This window comes from Andrographis paniculata, unplaced genomic scaffold (assembly GCF_009805555.1).
Source record: "Andrographis paniculata isolate CXL003 unplaced genomic scaffold, ASM980555v1 Contig71END, whole genome shotgun sequence".
In the NCBI taxonomy this organism is placed as follows: domain Eukaryota; kingdom Viridiplantae; phylum Streptophyta; class Magnoliopsida; order Lamiales; family Acanthaceae; genus Andrographis; species Andrographis paniculata.
Genome location: NW_026137608.1, coordinates 3,419,715 through 3,439,840, shown reverse-complemented (window position 1 = coordinate 3,439,840; position 20,126 = coordinate 3,419,715). Strand labels below are relative to the sequence as shown.

Here is a 20,126-nt window from a genome sequence, read left to right as displayed (position 1 = left end):
TGAGGGGGAGTAATATTTTGATGGGATTGATTTATGAGAAAAAATAATACATTTTTATTATCAAAATAAATAATTTAAATTTAAATTTAAAAAATAAAAGAAACTCACCTCAATTTTCTAAGATTTGTTGTGAAATAAATAATAATAAAAAATATTTATTACCAATAGAATGTAAAGATAATATATATTTTTATTATTTTTATAACTTTTTTTTTTAACAATTCTCTATAATTTGCGTAATTTTGTTTTTAAACTGTTTCACTAAACAAATACAAATGATTTTAATAGTGTTATACTTACATAATAGTCATGTGTGTTTATTATAATAATTTTTTGAAACGTTGCTTCATTTAATCATTGCTAGAATTTTCTTCACGCTCCGATCGAACCCTAACGTCTGATCAGTAGCTCTCACCTCTCGCTTTCGTGAAGATTTTCTCTCGGATCTCTGTGTATGGCGTTTGCTTGCTTCAATTTATTTAATTTGATTTACTCGTTTTCTTTGCCATTGTTTGGCTTTCTGATGTTGGTTTTGAAAGCGATAGGAGATCAGAGCAGAGGCGCCATGTTGGGTGTTGTAAGACGGAAAGTTTCGTCAGCTTCGGTAATATCTTCACGTTAATTCTCTGACATTCTTACGGACTTACTGAGGCGGATGTGTGGGTGGGGATGCGTATTTTGGATGTATGGTTGCATTGCATGCATTGTGAAGAAGCACTATGTGTATTAGATACTTATTCATGGCTTTTTGGATTAGGCGTACTGGAAATGCTTGTATAAACACAAGCCCCTGTCAACACCACGAGCTCGTGCAGCTATGCCGGAAGAGGTAAATTGGTTCTTCAATTTGGCATTGCTGTAGAATTACGGATTTGCTGTGTTCTGTGGTTTTATTGGTTTTTGAAGACGAAGGAAGATGATGATGATGCTTTGTTTTTTGTTTTTTTGAACTTTTTTGCAAATGTATTAATTACTCTGTTACTTAACTAAATATGAATCCTTATACAGTTATATTATATCAAATCAGGGCATAGAGTGTTTTAAATTCACATATAGATCTCTCTCAATAATCTTGATCCTCACATTCATGGCTGCTCTACAAGTTTACTGTTGTTACATAAAATGCATGCTTCTGTGACAAATAATTAACTATATTTAACAATATTTTCTAGATTTTATTATTGTTTTTACACATATATGCATTTAAAAGTTTGTAAAATCTTAAGAAACCAATTTGTATCCCTTTATCTTGTTCCAATATCCTATCAGTATTTTTCCTTTATTTGTTTATAAATATAAGCAGAATCAAATGAAACTTACACAGTAGTTTGCATACTGTAAAGTACACAAGATTTATACCTCAGTAAAAGTGCATACTTTTTATATTTTTAAAATTTTAAATTGATCTAGTTAGTCTATTGAATGTTGTTTAGTTGGTTGTTAGATCATATCATGTTTAATGTTAATTACTGTCATTAATCGATTGTGTCATCCTTCCCTTGTGTTTGATATTTTTATCAGATTGCACATTACACCAGGGGCTTTGGCAATGCTCGGACTACTTCTCACCCTTCTTTGGCTGGTCTATCCTCTTGGTTCTTTCTTTGCCTTTGTATAGGCTGACATACTTTTCATGGATTTGCATTTATAATGTTCTGAATGAATTTTCTGCAGGACACATGACGCTCTCTATGCAACCAAAGAGGTGAATGATTCATTGTCAATATATTTTCTTGTATTTTCAAAACTAAACTATTTGTAATGTTGAAAGCACAACAGCCAATATGGTTAGAGATTTATTTCTTGGTTAGTTGATAGTATGTTATAGAAGCCATATGTTTTGTCAAATCTTCTCATATATGAGCTTTGTAATACGACAACCTTTTAAGGCTCATTAACCAGGTTATATGTTAATGTATGCTTGCTACATGAATTCTCATGACTTAATTGAATCCTCTTAGCGCTCTTGTATTTGGTTGATCTTAACGTATCTTTCTAGAAAATTATCGTCTTTAAAATTTGAGGAAACATGCAGGTTGAGTTGTTGAAGTAATTCCATGTTTGAAGATCAGATTCTTTTATTTATTTATTTATATATTTATTTTTGTTGTTGTAGGGAATTCTTGATCAACCTTCGGCATGATGTCAATTTGCAGATATGGAGCAGGGCGTACAGTTCGAATTCTGGTATATTTTACTTTTTAACTGCCAATTTATGTCAGAATGTTTTGCTTAAATTTGTCAGTGGATAAAAACAGAAGTTTCCATATATAAGTCTGTTTTATAACTTTTGCATCACCTATTCAAATTTGGTATGAAGTTATGATTTATGAAACTTCACCAGACTCATCACTGGAAAAATTCAAGTTAAGTATGCACTATTTAGGAGGAATATATAAATTGCATACTTATGAAAAGAAATGGAGAAATAGTCATCAGATCACTCATAACCAGTAAGGATCTGTGGGGCAATTTTACGTATGAATACTGACTAAATTATTTCTGGGGACCATTTGTTTTAGTTTTCATGTTTGTGGTTGCTGTTTCATTTATACACCCCTGATGCATGGAACCATGGCAATTAAATTCATCCTTATTTTTGTTCTCAGAATCAACTCACTTTCCCTCTCCTCTTCTATCTCAGCCTCTGTTGGCTGTCCTTTTTTTTATTCTGCCCTCCAGTCTTACTTCTCACTCATCCCATTTTTGTGCTGTGTCTTTTGATTCAATTCTGTTTTATTTGTCTTTTTGTCCTCTAATGTTAGGGTTAGGGTTGGCTGTTATCGGGACTTGGGGGTGTTATTTTTCTCTAGAGGCCTTCTCACTAACTTAAGTATTCCTGAGTGTCAATGTTATTTCATCATCTTGAATGAATACATGTGAAATTTGAATGGTGTAATAACAGCCCTCAAGATCAGCTGCATTTTTTCCTTATGATATTTAAACTTTGAGGTTTTTGATTCGTGGTTGATTATTTTGTTCACACCCCCTCGTTGCAGCAATTTATCGACATATAATTGCCAAAATTAGGATGTGATAGCATTGCAGTACTGCAGTGACATCCATGGGATAAGACCGTATAAAAATGTTTTAGTAAATAATCTTGCTTGTAACTTAACCATCCTATTAATTCATGGGCAGATGGTGATCTTGTTGAAGCTGTGGTCCCTCATATGGGTGAATCTATAACTGATGGCACATTAGCGACATTTTTGAAAAGTATGTAAATCTATTATTCTTTTCTAAAGTACCCAATTCAGAATGAATGCCAATAAACTATTGTTTTTTGTCTGTTCCACTTTCTGGTCTGATCAGAACCTGGGGACAGAGTAGCAGTTGATGAGCCAATTGCTCAAGTAGAAACAGACAAGGTAGGAAATTTTTGTATATTCAAGAGGTGGGAGTTTCTTTTCCTCCAAATAGATTTAAAGGAGCATGTTTTTAAATGTTTTGGAAGAAATGTTAATGCCATCTCCATCTAACTCCTGATTAGTTCTAGCACTAATGTTCCTATTGAACTTTTATTATTATTATTATTATTTTATTGATATAGAGCTCCTTTCTTGAGTACTTGATTAACAGGACTTGGGTTGCTTGTTATCTAGGTTACCATTGATGTTAACAGCCCTGAAGCAGGTGTAATCCAAGAGGTACAATGACACAAATATGATTTCTATTGTTACCTGTATCCTTCTCATTCACATATATCTGATATTCTGATAATTTTGCTTATTGTGCATGTTCGTAGTTGATAGCTAAAGAGGGAGATACTGTGGAGCCTGGCACCAAGATCGCTACTATATCAAAATCTGATGAAGGTGCAGCTCCTGCCTCACCTTCTGATAAGAAACCATCTGAAAAATCTCCACCACTGTCTTCTTCCCCTGTTGAAGAGAAACAGGAGAAACCAGTGGCCAGAGTTGAGAAAGCCCCAGTAACAGAAATGACGAAGGGAAGTTCTTCCCCTCCCAAAACACCATCTACAGAACCTCGGTTGCCTCCTAAAGAAAGAGAAAGACGTGTAAGGCCGAAGTTTTCACATACTTTTATGCCTTGCAGTTTTGTGTTGCATTTGGCATGACTAATATCTGAAGTTATACTGATGACAGGTTCCTATGACAAGACTTAGGAAACGAGTTGCAACTCGATTAAAAGATTCTCAAAACACATTTGCTTTGTTGACGACATTCAATGAAGTAGACATGTAAGTTTATTTATGTGTTGGAATTTTCATTCTTAAATCTTGAACTGGATATTCTAGACTTGTTCCTTCATCTGATGACTGTTAGTAACGATGAATTCAAGTTTTTAACTACAACCATGCTAGTTCAACCATGTTCAAGTTATAATCGACATTTCTGACATTCATAATGAGGATACTGTCCAAACAATTTGCTTTGTGTTTATCTCGACTGTTTAATCGCCTGCATTGTTGGTCAACTCGTTGCTGCTTGATAACCACATTTACATTGTGCTTACCATCCATCATATATTATCCTGTTTAAATTCTGATGCTGCACAATTTGGTAAAATCAGGACCAACTTGATGAAACTCCGTTCTGACTACAAGGATACATTTGTTGAAAAACATGGAGTGAAGTTGGGATTGATGTCTGGATTCGTAAAAGTAGGCCGATTCAATATCTAACTCTGGTCCTCGTGAATGCTTCTGGTAAACTTAACTCGCTCTCCCTGTGAATTTCAGGCAGCTGTCAGTGCTCTTCAGAAGCAGCCGATAGTGAATGCCGTTATTGACGGTGAAGACATAATCTACAGAGACTACATAGATATTAGCATAGCTGTCGGCACCGGCAAGGCAAGAGATGCACTATTTACCCTTTTTACCAATTCAGGCTTTTGCTTTGCATGTCTTTTAATAACTTAAGCATATCTCTTTCTTATTTTTCATTATTAGTCAGTGTGTAGCATTTGCAGATGTTGCCAAGATTTACTCTAAAAATTCTAACCTTTTACTTCCATCAGGGTCTCGTGGTTCCTGTCCTGCGCAATGCGGAGAAGATGAATTTTGCGGAGGTTGAGAAAGAAATCAACAATCTTGCAAGCAAGGCCAATGACGGGAGCATATCGATAGATGAAATGAGCGGGGGAACATTTACCATATCCAACGGTGGTGTATATGGAAGTCTTATCAGCACCCCCATCATCAATCCTCCTCAGGTTTGTTCTTCCCATCAAGCTGCAACACAACTTGTTTATCCTGTTGGATAATGTTGGTTGATTTCATTATATATATATATATATATGTATATGTATGTATAGTCTGCAATCCTGGGGATGCACTCAATTGTGAATCGGGCGATGGTGGTGAGAGGCGAGATGGTGGCGAGGCCGATGATGTACATTGCACTGACGTACGATCATAGGCTGATTGACGGAAGAGAGGCAGTGTTTTTCTTGAGAAGGATCAAAGATGTGGTGGAAGATCCTCGAAGGCTGCTGTTGGACGTATGATCAAAGGTGAAGAAAAGATGCTTTGATATTTCTTCCACAAGGTCAGACTTTGATTTCATTTATTGTTGATGCTGCTCACAAGCTCCCCAAATGTCCTTTCTGTTTTTTATTTTGTTTTGGTTTTGGTTTTGATTTTGTTGGTTCGTTGGCTCGCTGATTGATAGAGATATTTTTGAAGGACTGCTGTTATAGTGGATTTGTTTATTCAATGTTTTTGCATAACACGGTTTCTCATAAATGTTATTTAAAAAATATAATGTACACACATTCGTTAATACAATTTATAATATACATATTTTTTATTTATTTACAAAATTAATAATTCAATATAAAACATGATTTTTTTGTATATTTTAATATAAATATATACATATATCTATCCAAAAATACAAAGTAATCAAGTTAAATACCTAATAATATGTTGTATTATACATATTATATGATTGTGTATGTATTGTATTTTTTGAATGAGTAGTATATATATATATCATGTATATCATGTGTGATTGTATATATATATATATATTATATATTTTTGTGAATGAGCAGTTATATATTATCTTATTGTGTGTTAGAAAAGATAAATTGAAGTCTTTTTAATTTTGGCTAATGTAGTCAATGTAGCAGTATTTTCAGGTTATGCATTGACAACAAAAAGACAAGTCTTGCACATGAGAAGTTACTTGCAAATGTTACATTCAAAGGAAAATTGATATTTGGAAACAAAAGAAGTTTGTTTCATATTTCATGCCATCTGGAAATTTTAGCTTGTATGGATACATTTATTCCCTTGATTATCCAGCCACAAAGAGACACAAGAATTAATCTTAATTAAGGTGTGTGGTTTTCAACTAAAATAAAGTGAGAGACTAGTTGAGTTTCTCTCAATTTTTCATAATAAGATACTCTATGATTTGGAAATGAGAAGAATGGAATGTTTCCGCGGTCTTGTAAAACTATCTTATCAAAGAGAAAAATGAGTTCTATCCGAAGAAGATGATCAACTTATAAGTTATCTTAGTTTGAGCTGGACGGTATGTCTACTGGTGTTATTAGGGTTGAGTAACAATTAATTCTTCTATGTTTGTAAAATAATGAGAGTTTATTTAAATGATAGGTTGTGGACTTTGTTGAGTGTCTTGAATGTGTGAATCTGGTGATAAGTTTAGTAAAGACGCTGATGGATTAGAATTCTTAAATGTAGAATCATGTGTGTTGTTTGTTTATATTTTTGTACTTATCCGATTATAGGTTACTGCTTGTTTAACACATTGAAGTTATAACTACGCGAGAATCATGTTGTAAAGCTGTGTTTACCTAAAAAAATTTCATAATTCCGCTCTGAATTAGACTTGGAGGTGTTGGACAACAATGTGTATATATATTGTATGACATTTTTATCAATAATAATATATTCTATATTTCATTTAAAATTATAAATATAATACTCATGTTGTCCCATAAAAGTTCATTTTAATCGCCTCATAATACATTTTTATTTTTAGTAATATATCAATTTTAAATATATTTAAAAAATATAAATCAGTTTAATTGAATTTCTATAATCTTATAATAAGGACTATATTTAAAATCTTCATTTTTTATAAAATTTATTTTATGTTAATCATAATAAATAAATATTCTATTTATTTGTATTATATAAATTTTTTATATTTACAAAATAATATCTATATTTTTATATATTTTAAATATATGGAGAAGTCGGTTGATTATTTACATGAGCATTAGAATTTATAGTTTTGTTTACTTCTTCGTTTCACTAGAATACCATGTTGTTGGAACAAGAATTTCCCTCACCTATTTTGGCATATAGGTCTTCCATTTTTTTTTTTGTGCTGCCTTTCGTAGATTCTTTTGGAGTAATTTGTCTTGTCTAGCAACCTGTTTTGTCTTGTCTTTCGTGGTAGCTTTTCAAGACAAAAGGGATGGATACGTTGGGTTAGTCAACTTGGCATCAGAGTTCATGCAGACACGTCATTCTATTTAGGTGCAAGGGATTTTAATTATGTTTCTCTTGCATGGCCTGCATGGTGGCTATCTTTTTTACCGTGATTGAGAGTGTGGTTGTTGTAAGAGTTTTGAGAGTGGAGTATAGTGAGAGAAAAATGAGTTCAATCTTCTAAACCCCAACCCTTTCATTCTCCATGCGTTAAGTAAGTGTCTTTCACATCTCACTGGAGAGTTCGCCGGAGGAAGAAGAAATCGGAATTTCGATCAGGGAAAGCATATTCCGAGCAGCCTTGCTATTTGGTAGTTGTTAGTACGAGCTTGTGACGACGTATACCTGTGGAGGATTTTTCCTAGGTAACCAGTATTGTAGTATGGGTTGAAGGAGTTTTGATTGTTTTTGTTCTTAACCAGCACTGATTAGTCAACTACTCATTGATTGAAATCCCCCAGTGTAGGTTGGTTATGACTGAACCGGGTAACCAAATATCTTGTCATTTATTGTTTTGACCAGTGCATTTATTTCGTTGACAAGATGTTATAATTGTGTATAGCTACGCTTCAGGAATTGACCCTTGAATAGGTGTTTGAAGGAGTTTTTAGTGCAACACCTATTCCCCAACAAATTTGATGAGTTCGAAAATTACCTCAATGCACAAATTGTGATTAGTCGTCATGTCCACAAAAAACTAAGCAAAATGCCCTATAAGATATCTAATTATATCAACAACAATAGTCAATTGCATATGCGATAAACAATCTCAATTTTGTCATTTTTTGCGCAAACAGATAATTCACGTTATGCTTTTGATCTTTGTATCCATAATATTTAGTTCCAGTATAAATGTGAACTATTTTCGGCACCTTCATGCTTTTTAAATTTTGTAATATGCTCTTTTTTTTTCTTTTTTTTTTTAAAAAAAATTCTAAATCAAACTTTGGTGAAATATTGCTTCGTGTTTATGACATTCACTAAACAAATAGCACCAAGACAAAAAAAAAAAAGAACATCTTTAGAGACACTATATTTCAACCAGGTAAAATTCTTAAACCATGTCTTTTGAAATTTTCTTTTAACCTCACCATATTGGCTTGATAGAAAATTATCTTAGCACGTAGTTGACAAGGTACATCGGCTAAATATTGTTGTCCATTCATCTTTAATTTCATCTGGATAACTCTCAATTTATTTTTGAATGATCTTATCAACATTATAACTAGAATGTGGCTCGTTAGAACCGTAAGCAATAGATACGAGATAATTAATTGAATACTCTCGGTAATTGGCTCGAAACTTTTGTCTTGGCCGTTTTATTGTGACAATCTGGGAAATCACGGAATGGCGAGACAAATTATCTCGCCAAATTGACCGAGAGAATATCGTGACAACAGATTGTCTTGAAAATACTCACAAGCGTCGTTGAGATTATATTTTGCCTAAAACAATGGTGATAATTTCTAAGAGTGTGTTTTGTATCAAACTGTTGTGATAATTTTCTAGACTATATTTTGTCTTGAACAGTCGTGAAAAATTTTGAGACTACTTTGTCTCAAAGTTCCGTGATAATTTCCAAAAATATATTATCTTAAACCGCTGTGACAATTTTTGAGATTATATTGTCGCAAGGAATTATGACAATATCCGAGACTACATTCTATTTCCAAATCAAGACTATGTGTTGTATTGAATAATCATAATAATAACCGAGATATTTTGTCTTGAATAACTATGACAATAATCGAGAATGCATACTATATTATATCTCAAAATAATTGTAGCAATATCCAGAACTATAACATATATCGAACAACTGTTAAAATATTTGAGATTCTATATTTATTGTATTTCAAATAAGTGTAGAAATATACTTAATTAAAAATGTATACAATCTAATGCTAAAATAAATTAATTATTTGATTAATTCATTCCTCATTATATTTCCACCAAAATGAATGCATATCAATATCTCAAATATTTATACTGCACAAACACATAAGAACCCTGAAGCATCACTCTAATTGTCTTTTCATGTGATCCTAGCTCTGACACTCGACTTGACGACTAAATAAATCATCCGTATACAATTAGGGATAAAAAAGATTCTTTTAAGATGCTTGAATATAATTATTTTGGATATTTTTAGTGTGTATGTAATAAGAACCTATATATATATAAGATAATATTATAAAAAATTTACAAAAATATACAATAAAAAACATTACGAAGTGAATAAATTACTTCAACTTCAACAGTCGATTTGAATGCATACATGTCATTTGGTTAATTTGGGTGAATTTCAAGCTGAAAAAATATTCAATTTAAATCAAATTCCTATTAGCAATTGCAATTAATAATTTATATACTTATGTATTCAAATCAATTGTATAGAACACCTATCATAACAACACTTAGTAAATATATACTACCTCTATCCCGGTAGAAGAGTAATAAATAATAAGTTAAAAGATTGTAGTCCAAAATAAAAGTTTTCTACGCCAAAAAAAAATGTTCAACAATACAGTCATATTTTGTCGAAACTATTTCATATATTTTTTTTTTATCTATCTCGAAGTTTTCCAATAAGAATATGCCGTAGTTAAGAATTGATTGGCATACCGGATCGATTCTTGATTGTAATGGCTATTCTCTTTCTTCTTAGCAGCAGAAGTTATTCTTATATTTGTATAATTATTTTGCACAAATATCATTATTAAATGACACTAATAAAAATATTTTTTGTTATATACGTTTTTCATATAATAATTAACGCTCAAATTTATTTGATGTTTTTAAAATTACAATTTGTACAGTAGAAAACAAATCAAAGCTTAGGTGAAAATGGTTTACTGGATGACAAATTCGGTAAAAACAACATCGGAGCCTCCAAAAACCCGACCCTATCCGGATTTTCGTTCCAATTTCCACCGGACACCGTATTATTATTATTATAAATAAATAAATAGATATCAACAATAATAATCAATCTGCTACTCTTTCTCTTCCTCGTTCTACTCGTCGCCGTCATTCTCCCCTTTTCGATGTCGATGGCCGTCTCTCGATTCCTCTCCCAATCCCTAGCCCGATCCTCTCTCCGCCCGCCGGCTCCCCTCATCGCTCACCCCCGCCACCGCTCCACCAAGGCACGCCGCGCCGCCCAGATCGCCGACGCCGATGCCGACGCCGCGTCTTCGTCGCAGTCCGATTCGCCCGAGGCGGCTGCGGAGGCCATCACCGTCGGAATCAGGAAGTTCGAGGAGGCCATCCAAAACATCATGGTGCGCCGCGCCGCCCCCGATTGGTTGCCCTTCCTCCCCGGGTACTCTTACTGGGTCCCACCGCGGGCGACCTCCTTCCATAGCATCTCCCCCGCGGGGAAAATGATTATGGCCGTCGAGGAATTCGATTCTCCTTCCGACACGTCTAGGGATTGGATGTCGCAAAAGGAGCTTTCGGAGGATGAGCAGATGTCTCTAACTTCTACCAAAGGATGGCCGTCCTATGAGTTCTATGTTGAGGGTAATAATCAAGTCGATGCTTAATTGATTCACATCTGCTGAAGAAATCATAATCATGATCAATTTTTTGATCTTGACATTGAATTGGAGAATTAACCATTGATGCAAAATTTGAGATTCTGGATTAAATTGAATTTACCATCCAATGATATAAGTGTTTAGTGCTTTTAGGGCTGCATTTCTTCCAAAAATCTTCAGAAAATTTATATTGGAATTTCTTTCATGTTCTTGGAAGAGGTCTTATTTATTGAGAATGTCATTGAAGGCCAGAGGCCTTAGAACGACTTTAGATTCTGATACAGTTTTAAGATAACACATAAAGTGCATAATATCTTCAAAAACATTTTTGTCCCTAATTTATATAAACACAGAACAACTAATTTAGGCTTGAATCCTTTCCCATATTCACTACAATAGTTGTATCTTGAATCTGTATCCATGCTCGCTATAATTCACGATTATATTTTCATTTATTCTGTCTTGGCTTCTTTTCATGTGTATGCTATCTGAGCTTTCTTAAGTTATTTGGTCCGAGTTATATCTATACTATTTAATTAGCACTAGTATAAATAAATATACTGAAAATTTTGAAAGCCTCTATGCCTGCAGGATCTTACCGATTTATATATATTGATGTACACCCTTTTCCATTTTAGGTACTTCACCCGTCCATCCTCTTCCGGCAGTGGAAGTGAAGGTGGAAGATCAAAATAGTGAAGACAATGAAGTTGGTGCATCTAATTCCGCGGATGAGGAAGGATGAACCTTAGCTCCCACTTAAATGTCCTTAGGTGCTTATAACTATTAACAATTAATAACTTGGCTTTCTTTTTTATAGTCATATGAAGCGTGATATACAGCAATAGTCTTTTCTTTATTTCTTAGTTTTCTTTTTCTTCCTTTCTTCTTGAGGCTTTGCTATCAAATTGGTTGTATATACAGTTGAATTATCCGTGCTGCCGAAAGGAGTCAAAATTTTAAATGTTGTGTGTTGAGGAAGTCTAAAAATTGTTGAAAAAGTTGCCTCAATTTTTAACGCTGTTCAAATTGGTGTCTAACTGTGCATCATGGTTCAGCTGGTGCCATTTAGGGTGAAAATTGCATTGCTTTTATCTAGGATCGGCCAAATTAATTTTTTCTATCCATACACCTAGCTATTTACAGAACTCGTATTCTAGTATGAGTAAACCCTAGAACGCTAAAAGACCTGTGCAATGTTATAGTTTATGTTTTAACACAGAAATCATCAAAATAAACAAATAAATCAATAGCTATGATTGGCCATGCTTGTTCTGTTTTGCTTTCTTTGCTATCCCTCTAAATCTAGGTAGTTTTTGTGTTCAGTTGTGACTTGGCATTATATCTGTTTTTCTCTTGCTCTTCATCTTTTCCTTCTAATCTTGTGTGGTTGCTGCTGTCTGCTTGGTCTATCTGATCATGTTTTTTGTTTCCTGCTCTTTTCCTTTTTGGCTTCTGCTTGGCTATTGGGGCCATTCTTACCTATCTTTAAATCAATGTGTAATTTCTTTGGCATCTTTTGAGTTGCTCGGTTTCTTGCTTTCTAATTATCACAATTATTTGCTACTTGATGATCAGCTAACATCGATATTCTTATGAACTTTTTGTTGGTTGCACGCCAGCGTGATATGTAACATGACATAATTGTTAGCTAACTGTGTAATGTGGGTGCGGTATAGTATCTAACTTTTGTACTATATGGTGTTCGTCATACAGGCAGATGATAAGTATAACTGATGGAGAATGATTCATCTTTTGTCATTTACCGAATATTTGGATGTTTCTCCATTCCCCATCGCCGCCTCTTTTATTTTGAGATTGTATTGTAATTTAAGAACTTGCCGAGTATATATATAGTAGAAAGATGTTATTATGCCGACAATAATTACTCTTAACTCATGCCAACTGATCTGTATTGGTTTTCAAAGAATACAGCTGACATATTTTATTCGTTGTTATGTAAAGAGGTCTTAATCAGCAGAAACCATGCTCAACTAACTGTATTCTCCATCTCTTTCATCCCCCCTGGTGATGTTTGGTGTTTTGCAGGAGAAAGAAACATCGACATTGTAGATATCCATCCATCCATCCATCCAGACCATGGAAGCAGTAAAAAGGGAGGAACCTTGTTGGAAGGGAAGGGAAACAAGAGCAGGGGCAGGCAGCCTTGGTATTGTTTGTTTGGAAGCATAGTTGCAGAACGAGCGCGCCACAGTCGAGCCCCGACCATAGAATGTACATTCTGGTTTTGTTGCAGCTCTTCTTTTTACTTTTCTTTGTATGACCTATATGAACATAAGTTACCTTACCTTACCTAACCTACATTATTATTACTATTATTATTAAGATCATTTGGGAGAGATCCTTGCAGCAGCCAGCAGCCCTTTTGTGAAGTTGCACAGGAATTATAATTATGATGTAATAACTATCAGACGATACATGTATTTAAAATGCCTGTTCATGACATGGGTAGAGTTTGTTTCAAGCTGCTGTGGTCGGTTTTTGTTATTTGATCCAATCGCGAGCATATAAAAATATACTTTCTGGCTCTAAGGTTATTATTTATTTTGTATGTTATTGTATTTAATATTAAAAATATTTCTATATTTGCATATTTTTATATTTGCATATTTTTTCCATTTTTCCTTATTTGTACTAAGCATGCAAAACGTAAATAGGAACGATATTTATTGAAGTCAATAATATACTATGTTGGGTAATTATATCATGATGGTGCCTTTACTTATTATAATATCTAGATTATTGTTATGATGGGATTAATTAATATGATGTTTATTTTATTTGATTAAATATAAGAGTACATAAACTATAGTATAAATATTATTTGGATAAAATAATCACATAAACATAGGTAGAATTAATTATCTGGCTTTATCCATATGAGACTTTAATTCAATCAATCCCCTCTAATTCTTCAAAGTAAACACACATGAAACGGTTTGAAACACAATTGTGAAATCAAATCACCATGAGAAGCTAATTAGAAATGGAACCATTTTGTTGATCCACAAAATCCCATTCCAACATCTCACTATATGATAATCCCAAATTCACCACAAAAATTGGTGTATGATAATCAAATTCTGTTCTAAACCAGAGCTATATTTCAAATTCTACATATGACATATGAAGATCAATTTATTCTTTAAGTTTGGGGATTTCGCCTTTCCTCAAGCAAGAAAGAGCATACTCACCAGTATCAATTAGATCTTGAATGTTATGTAGGGATCGCTCCTCGGAACCCACAAGAAATATTGCCCGAGCCTCCGCTTTCTTTGCCAGCCTTGCTGCGTAGTTCAATGGCAAAATGGGCGAATTAAGGGTCCTTAGAATTTGTCTGTACAGTGATAGAACTCTACCTCTGTTCCTAGCCATATCCTCTGCAGTTGCCCAGATCAATCCTTTCGCCATTCTTTTTGGGAATTCAGAACCTGCACAAGATTTAAACTGGTTAATGCACACAATTGATTGAATAATCATGCAACAAAATCGAATAACATACAACAAACACATTAGATTACAGTTAGTTTTGACTCAGAATGCAACAAACAGATGTGTAATGAAATAGCAACTAATCAAAAAGTTTGTGTACATAATAAGCATTCAACATCAAAATGGGGGGGCCATAAATAGTGCAACTTGCAAGATAACGACATGGTCATATTAACTGAAATAGAATTAATATAACAACAAACACTCAATAAAATGTATGCAAACTGAATTAACAAACAATAAGCACCAACTTGAAATAATATAACAGCAAATCTTGATACCCATATATTGAAAGTGAAATATCACAAGTTATACTACAGCAAAACTCGGTATTGCATTGATAACACCCAAGAATTCAAAATTAGTGCATGATTGAACTTATAAAAGCCTCTAAGAAGCCCAAGCCAAAGCTGAAGAAGAGGACAACGAAGCCAGGGAAAAGTCTAGCCATGCCTATTGGAAAAGGGGAAAAGGAATGAATTTGGATTTGGGGCTAAAGTAAGAATTAAGAACAAGCCTTTCCGGAGGCCGACCACTCTACCCTAACACACAACCTGCCTTTTAGAACTTTTAAGAAGATAAAAAGATGAATAGAAAGTTAGAAACAAATAACATATTATCTAATCCCCACCAAATCCATACAAACCAATAAGCCATGCTATTTATATACAAATAAATTTTTATAACCATCAAAATTGTCGGATGAAGCAAACAGAAAGTATTCCCCACAATCAAAACATTACTAATCGTCGTAGCATCACACTAAAAATCAATACATTCCCTTTACTTGGATGTAGAACACCATTATTCCTACTGAAAGTTCAGTAAACAAAGTGGATCTTTTGATTAACAAACTTGAAAAAATTAGCAAGCAAAGTAGACGAAACCAAGTTGAAATAAAAATCCTGAACAATAAAATAGAAAGTGTATTAAAAAAAAAAAAAATTAAGAATCTTATATAAGAAGAGCGGGAATCTCAACCACAATAAACTAACCTCTGAAATTCATAATAAAGAAAGAAAACTCAGTGGAAGATTTCAAAAAAAATTTCAATCATCTTACAAGCAGGGCCGATGTAGACTACGTGACGGCGACGAAGGCGGCGGCTACGGTACTGTGTCGGTTTCACATTCTTTCGAACCGCCTGTTCGAAGCGGTGGATCGGGCAATTTTTCTTATTAGTTTTCCTTAAAGCGACGTACTGTGGCTGGAGAAATGCCGACACTAATGGACAAACACTAAAGGCGGACACGGCGGCTGGGAAAAGCAGCGACGGTCGTCCGCGAAGCTTGATTGACGGAGGCGGAGGCGGAAGCAGCAGCAGCGGAGGGACGACTTGGAAGGAAAAAGAACACGGGGAAGAGGAAAAGGAAACACGAAGAAGATGAACGGCGGGGCGATAAGAATAAAATTGGGCGGCGGTGGCGCTGTAGGTGTAGGGCAAAACACCTAAAAATTTTCTGATAATAAAATTAAAAAAAAAAAAGAAAAGAAATATGAAACTTTGATCTAAATCCCACAAAAAAATGTACTGTATTATCTATTTTAAGATACCATATTATCTATTTTGTAAAATGATTATAGATAGTTTTCTACTAGTATTATTTATTTTGGCCATCTAATGATAAATTTATATATTTGTTATATAATATAATCCTATTGTGTTTATATGAACATATAGTTTTTAATTACCGTACTCTAAAATTATAGTTAAAATTATAACATCATATAAATTTAATTTCAAATCAATGTACATTAGTTTATTATTTATATATCAGTTACAAAATAGTAAAAAAAAAAAAATACAACAAAATTTAAAATATACATACGATTTCAATCAATTTTTTTTTCTTTATAAATTTTTCTCTGGAGTCGTCTATGACAATCATTCTTAAAATCATTACTCCTGCATTGAAAGTTTTCCGGATAAAAATCAATTGAAAGGATAAAACAAAGGTACGCAATCTACTCGAAATATTGAAGAGAGTCTTATTCACAAATGAAGTTAAAGAATTAAGTTATAGTTTTTGTATTTGGTAATATCGATATTTTAGTTTTGTGTTATCGAATTCATAGTATATTCTAGTATCTTTATCTTGTGCCTCTATTTGGGAAGTACAAGCTTCCTACTAGCTGAGCTTACTTTGACATTGTACTCCACCACCGTTTTAAATATAAGTTATTTTGATGTGTTTTATATTGTAAATAATTTATTATATATAAAAGTATCTTCATTTTCATATTTTTATGTTTTATTTTATAGTAACACTTTTGGTTACAACAAATAGTATATAATGTATGCACTAGTTTTCAATTGATGTTTCTAAGTAAAAAAATTAAATACCTATATTGTCATTCATAAACTTGAATTAATGTTGTATATACTTTTGCAGATTTATGTCTTTGATTTAAATATTGTCAGACCTAAGGTGAAAGCCATGATTGTGGGCTACTAATATGTATGTTATCCGAAAATTACGCTTTATATAACACAAAAACTTATTCGCTTAGCAGATGAGCTACCGAATTCGACAATGTCAAAATATGTCGAGCAAAAATTGTTGTGAAGATTTTATCAAGAGATCTAGAAGGAACTGTCTAGTATCATTTAACATATTTATATGTTAATTTTTATGCATGAATTGGAAACAATTGAAGTTTGAAGTGTATGGTTACAAAATTGGTATAGCTAGTCATTAATGTTATGTTTTGTAAAAAACTTTAAGAATCATCATAGTTTCTAACTTAACATATGACATATGTAGTTCTCCAACCTTGATATTATATGTACACACAAAATTACGAAATATACTTCGGTGTGCAAAATTTTATGGTTAGGTTTGGAGAACCCCTAAATTTGAACAACATACCAATATGATGTTCTCATGGGTGATGAGAAACCTATCTTATGTGACATTCTCAACGAACGATGTTTATCCAAAAAAAATTAAAAAAATCAACCTCAATAGCTTGTTTCACACACAAACCCGAACAAAGAGGAAGCAATCGTGCCGTACCCCAAGCTACTCCCCAAATCGACTGATCCGTATGAACCTAAAGAAGAATTAAAGATTAATACAAACCAATTTTTTGTGTTCCTCAAATTGATATCGGTTTGAGAATGCAACGGACGAAGAAACGTATATCCACACTGAATCATAGTGGAGAAAACTAAAAAACCTTACATGAATGTCGGTGCTGGAGTAGCTTGTCGATTCAACCAATTTGACAATGATGGTCATGTCGGCGCAAGGAGGGAGGAGAACAACGATTGCGAGAGGGGGGAAAGGTGTGGCCTAATTTGTCTAAGTGTAGTCCTTATACCTTCTTAAAAACGTTATCCATCATTTTTGGATGAAAGTGTAAATGCGTTTTTATTTTTTATTTTTAATTTAAAATTTAAAATATTAAGTTTAAATTGAAAAAAATTAATGTCATTAGTCACAAAAATTTATCATAACTAATATTATTTTGACCAAAGTTTACCATACTCTTAATTGTTATGGAAAATTTTGAGTAACTACTAAACCTAAAACATTGACCGGACAAAAATTCTTTAGTCACGGATTTTATCGTAACCAAAATACTTATTTTTCACGATACTATTGTTATGAACCCTCAACTCGTGGTTATTACCCCCTTTTTTTTTTTGGTAGTGAGGTATCTGCGGGGAACATCAAATTTTTGTCTTGAATTTAGGAAATGAGATAACCCGCAATCGCTGATTGGATATGTCGACTCTGACTATGCCGAAGACTTGCATAATAAGAAGTCAACATTTGATTTTATCTTTACTTTTGGTGGAGGACCGGTATATTGGAAGTCCACCATGCAGTCAATAATAGCTATGTCCACAATACAGGCAGAGTACATTGCTATTTCAGAAGCTGCGAATGAAGTCTTATGGTGGAAGGGATTCACCGATGAACTAATTCCTTAACAAGGTGGAGTATGCTACACTGCAACATTCAAAGCGCAATATGCTTAGCGAAAAATCAACTATATCATTCTGGAAGCAAACACATTGAGGTCAGATTTCATAAAATTAGAGAACTTGTTGCATCTGGGCAAATATATTTGGAAAATGTGCATACAGATGAGAATGCAGAAGATATGTTCACCAAACCGGTCACAGTCGAAAAGTTCAAGGATTGCTTTAACTTGTTTTCTATGGTATGGTGATGGAAAACAACACAATTTCCTTTTCGACAAAGGCAATACAATGGGCTAATATTTCACCAAGGTGGAGATTTGTCGAAATGGACTCAACATCATCAAAGGGCCGTGACGGATCCAGGGGTGCGGGGCTGGAGCCCCTGCAGTACGGAGCGGGTCAAATGACCCGGGGTGTATAGGGTTTCTTTTGTAGTTGTGAATTGGTTGATTGTTGGATATTGTACCGCAAGAAACGATTCACGGGAAATAAAAATGGCACACACCCGAGGACTAGACAATCTTGGCCGAATCTTGTAAATCTCGTCTTTTTATTTTTGATTTATCATCGCGTGTGTTAGTTGATTGATCTTTCAAGATTCTTCAACAAATTGACAAACTGTCATACTCCTTGTCTATCGAAGAACTTCCGCGGCTGAGATGCACATTCATTATTGATCGGAGCAGAGTGGTGCCCATGATAGGGGAAGTGGAGACGAAGACAGATGATGCTTCTAAACATAATCCTGCTGCATAAGTTATGGGATTTTGAACGAAAAATTCACGATGTCTAAAATTTCTTCTAATTTTAGTTTTTATAATTTTCAAGATATTTTTAATGAAACGTCAGCATTTAGGGTCTGAGTCTTGAAATATTCATCCAATGATATTGTATTATTGATCATCAAAATAAGGGCCTATATATAGGAAATACAAAACAGACTCGATAGACTCAAATCTAAGTAATCTAATCTATGATAAAAACCAAATCTACTGAATCTAAAACTGAATATCTAAAATATCTCAACATCCTCCCTCAAACTTAAGTGGTATAACAAAAACCAACTTGAGTTTAATAAGAAAATTGAGTATAAACGCAAAAAAAAAAAAAAAAAAAAAACACAAAAAACAAGATGACCTCCACAAGAGCCGAAAATAAGATGACTTCATCGGAACCAAAATGAGATGACTCTCCACCGGAGCCGAAAATGACATAAATCAACCGGAGCTGAAAACGAGATGACTCTCCACTGGAGCAAAAAATGATATGACTTCATCGGAGCTGAAAACGAGATCACTCAACCGGAGCAAAAAACGAGATGACTCAACTGGAGCTGAAAACGATATGACTCCACCGGAGCCGAAAATGAGATGACTCTCTACCGGAGCAAAAAACGAGATGACTCCATTAGAGCCGAAAATGACATGACTCTCCACCGGAGTCGAAAACGACATGACTCAACCGGAGCAAAAAATGAGATGACTCCATCAGAGCCGATAACAAGATGACTCCACCGGAGCCAAAAACGAAATGAGTCTCCACCGGAGTTAAAAACGAGATGAGTCTCCACCGGAGCCGAAAATGACATGACTCTACCAAAGCCGATAACGATATGACTTAACCGTGAGATAAATCACAAACACCAAACAGATCGCACACAGAAAATAAACAAGCAACGGACAAATGGCAGATCGCAGACAAATTT

At 33.9% G+C, this 20,126-nt stretch overlaps 3 protein-coding genes across 9 annotated transcripts; 2 read left to right on the top strand and 1 right to left on the bottom strand.

Annotated features, from left to right (window-relative positions):
- Window positions 1-365: 365 nt before the first annotated feature.
- Window positions 366-5,740, top strand: LOC127264968 (dihydrolipoyllysine-residue succinyltransferase component of 2-oxoglutarate dehydrogenase complex 2, mitochondrial-like). 5 transcript variants are annotated; one of them, XM_051294583.1, is made up of 15 exons: window positions 366-452; window positions 540-604; window positions 758-829; window positions 1,522-1,582; window positions 1,675-1,705; window positions 2,117-2,187; window positions 3,142-3,219; window positions 3,316-3,371; window positions 3,606-3,650; window positions 3,749-4,021; window positions 4,110-4,204; window positions 4,537-4,627; window positions 4,706-4,816; window positions 4,984-5,178; window positions 5,281-5,740. In XM_051294583.1, the coding sequence occupies exons 2-15, from the start codon at window positions 566-568 to the stop codon at window positions 5,470-5,472; spliced, it is 1,410 nt and encodes a 469-aa protein (XP_051150540.1). In that variant the 5' UTR covers window positions 366-452; window positions 540-565; the 3' UTR covers window positions 5,473-5,740. The 5 variants fall into 5 exon arrangements, with proteins under 5 accessions (XP_051150540.1, XP_051150541.1, XP_051150542.1 ...); XM_051294584.1 differs by having other exon boundaries at window positions 389-452; window positions 546-604; XM_051294585.1 differs by having other exon boundaries at window positions 403-452; window positions 554-604.
- Window positions 5,741-10,415: 4,675 nt separating this feature from the next.
- LOC127264870 (uncharacterized) lies at window positions 10,416-13,535 on the top strand. Of its 3 annotated transcripts, XR_007841848.1 has the most exons (4): window positions 10,418-10,957; window positions 11,613-11,747; window positions 13,024-13,209; window positions 13,322-13,535. XR_007841848.1 is itself a non-coding variant. In XM_051294429.1 (3 exons), the coding sequence occupies exons 1-2, from the start codon at window positions 10,480-10,482 to the stop codon at window positions 11,717-11,719; spliced, it is 585 nt and encodes a 194-aa protein (XP_051150386.1). In that variant the 5' UTR covers window positions 10,418-10,479; the 3' UTR covers window positions 11,720-11,747; window positions 13,024-13,535. The 3 variants fall into 3 exon arrangements, 2 of the variants coding, with proteins under 2 accessions (XP_051150387.1, XP_051150386.1); XM_051294429.1 differs by having other exon boundaries at window positions 13,024-13,535; XM_051294430.1 differs by lacking the exons at window positions 13,024-13,209; window positions 13,322-13,535 and having other exon boundaries at window positions 10,416-10,957; window positions 11,613-11,748.
- Window positions 13,536-14,034: 499 nt separating this feature from the next.
- Window positions 14,035-17,729, bottom strand: LOC127264819 (uncharacterized). The gene is made up of 4 exons (XM_051294365.1): window positions 17,668-17,729; window positions 15,550-15,947; window positions 14,355-14,426; window positions 14,035-14,282 (listed from the first exon to the last, which is right to left on the bottom strand). The coding sequence occupies exons 1-4, from the start codon at window positions 17,727-17,729 to the stop codon at window positions 14,134-14,136; spliced, it is 681 nt and encodes a 226-aa protein (XP_051150322.1). The 3' UTR covers window positions 14,035-14,133.
- Between the last annotated feature and the right edge of the window lie 2,397 nt (window positions 17,730-20,126).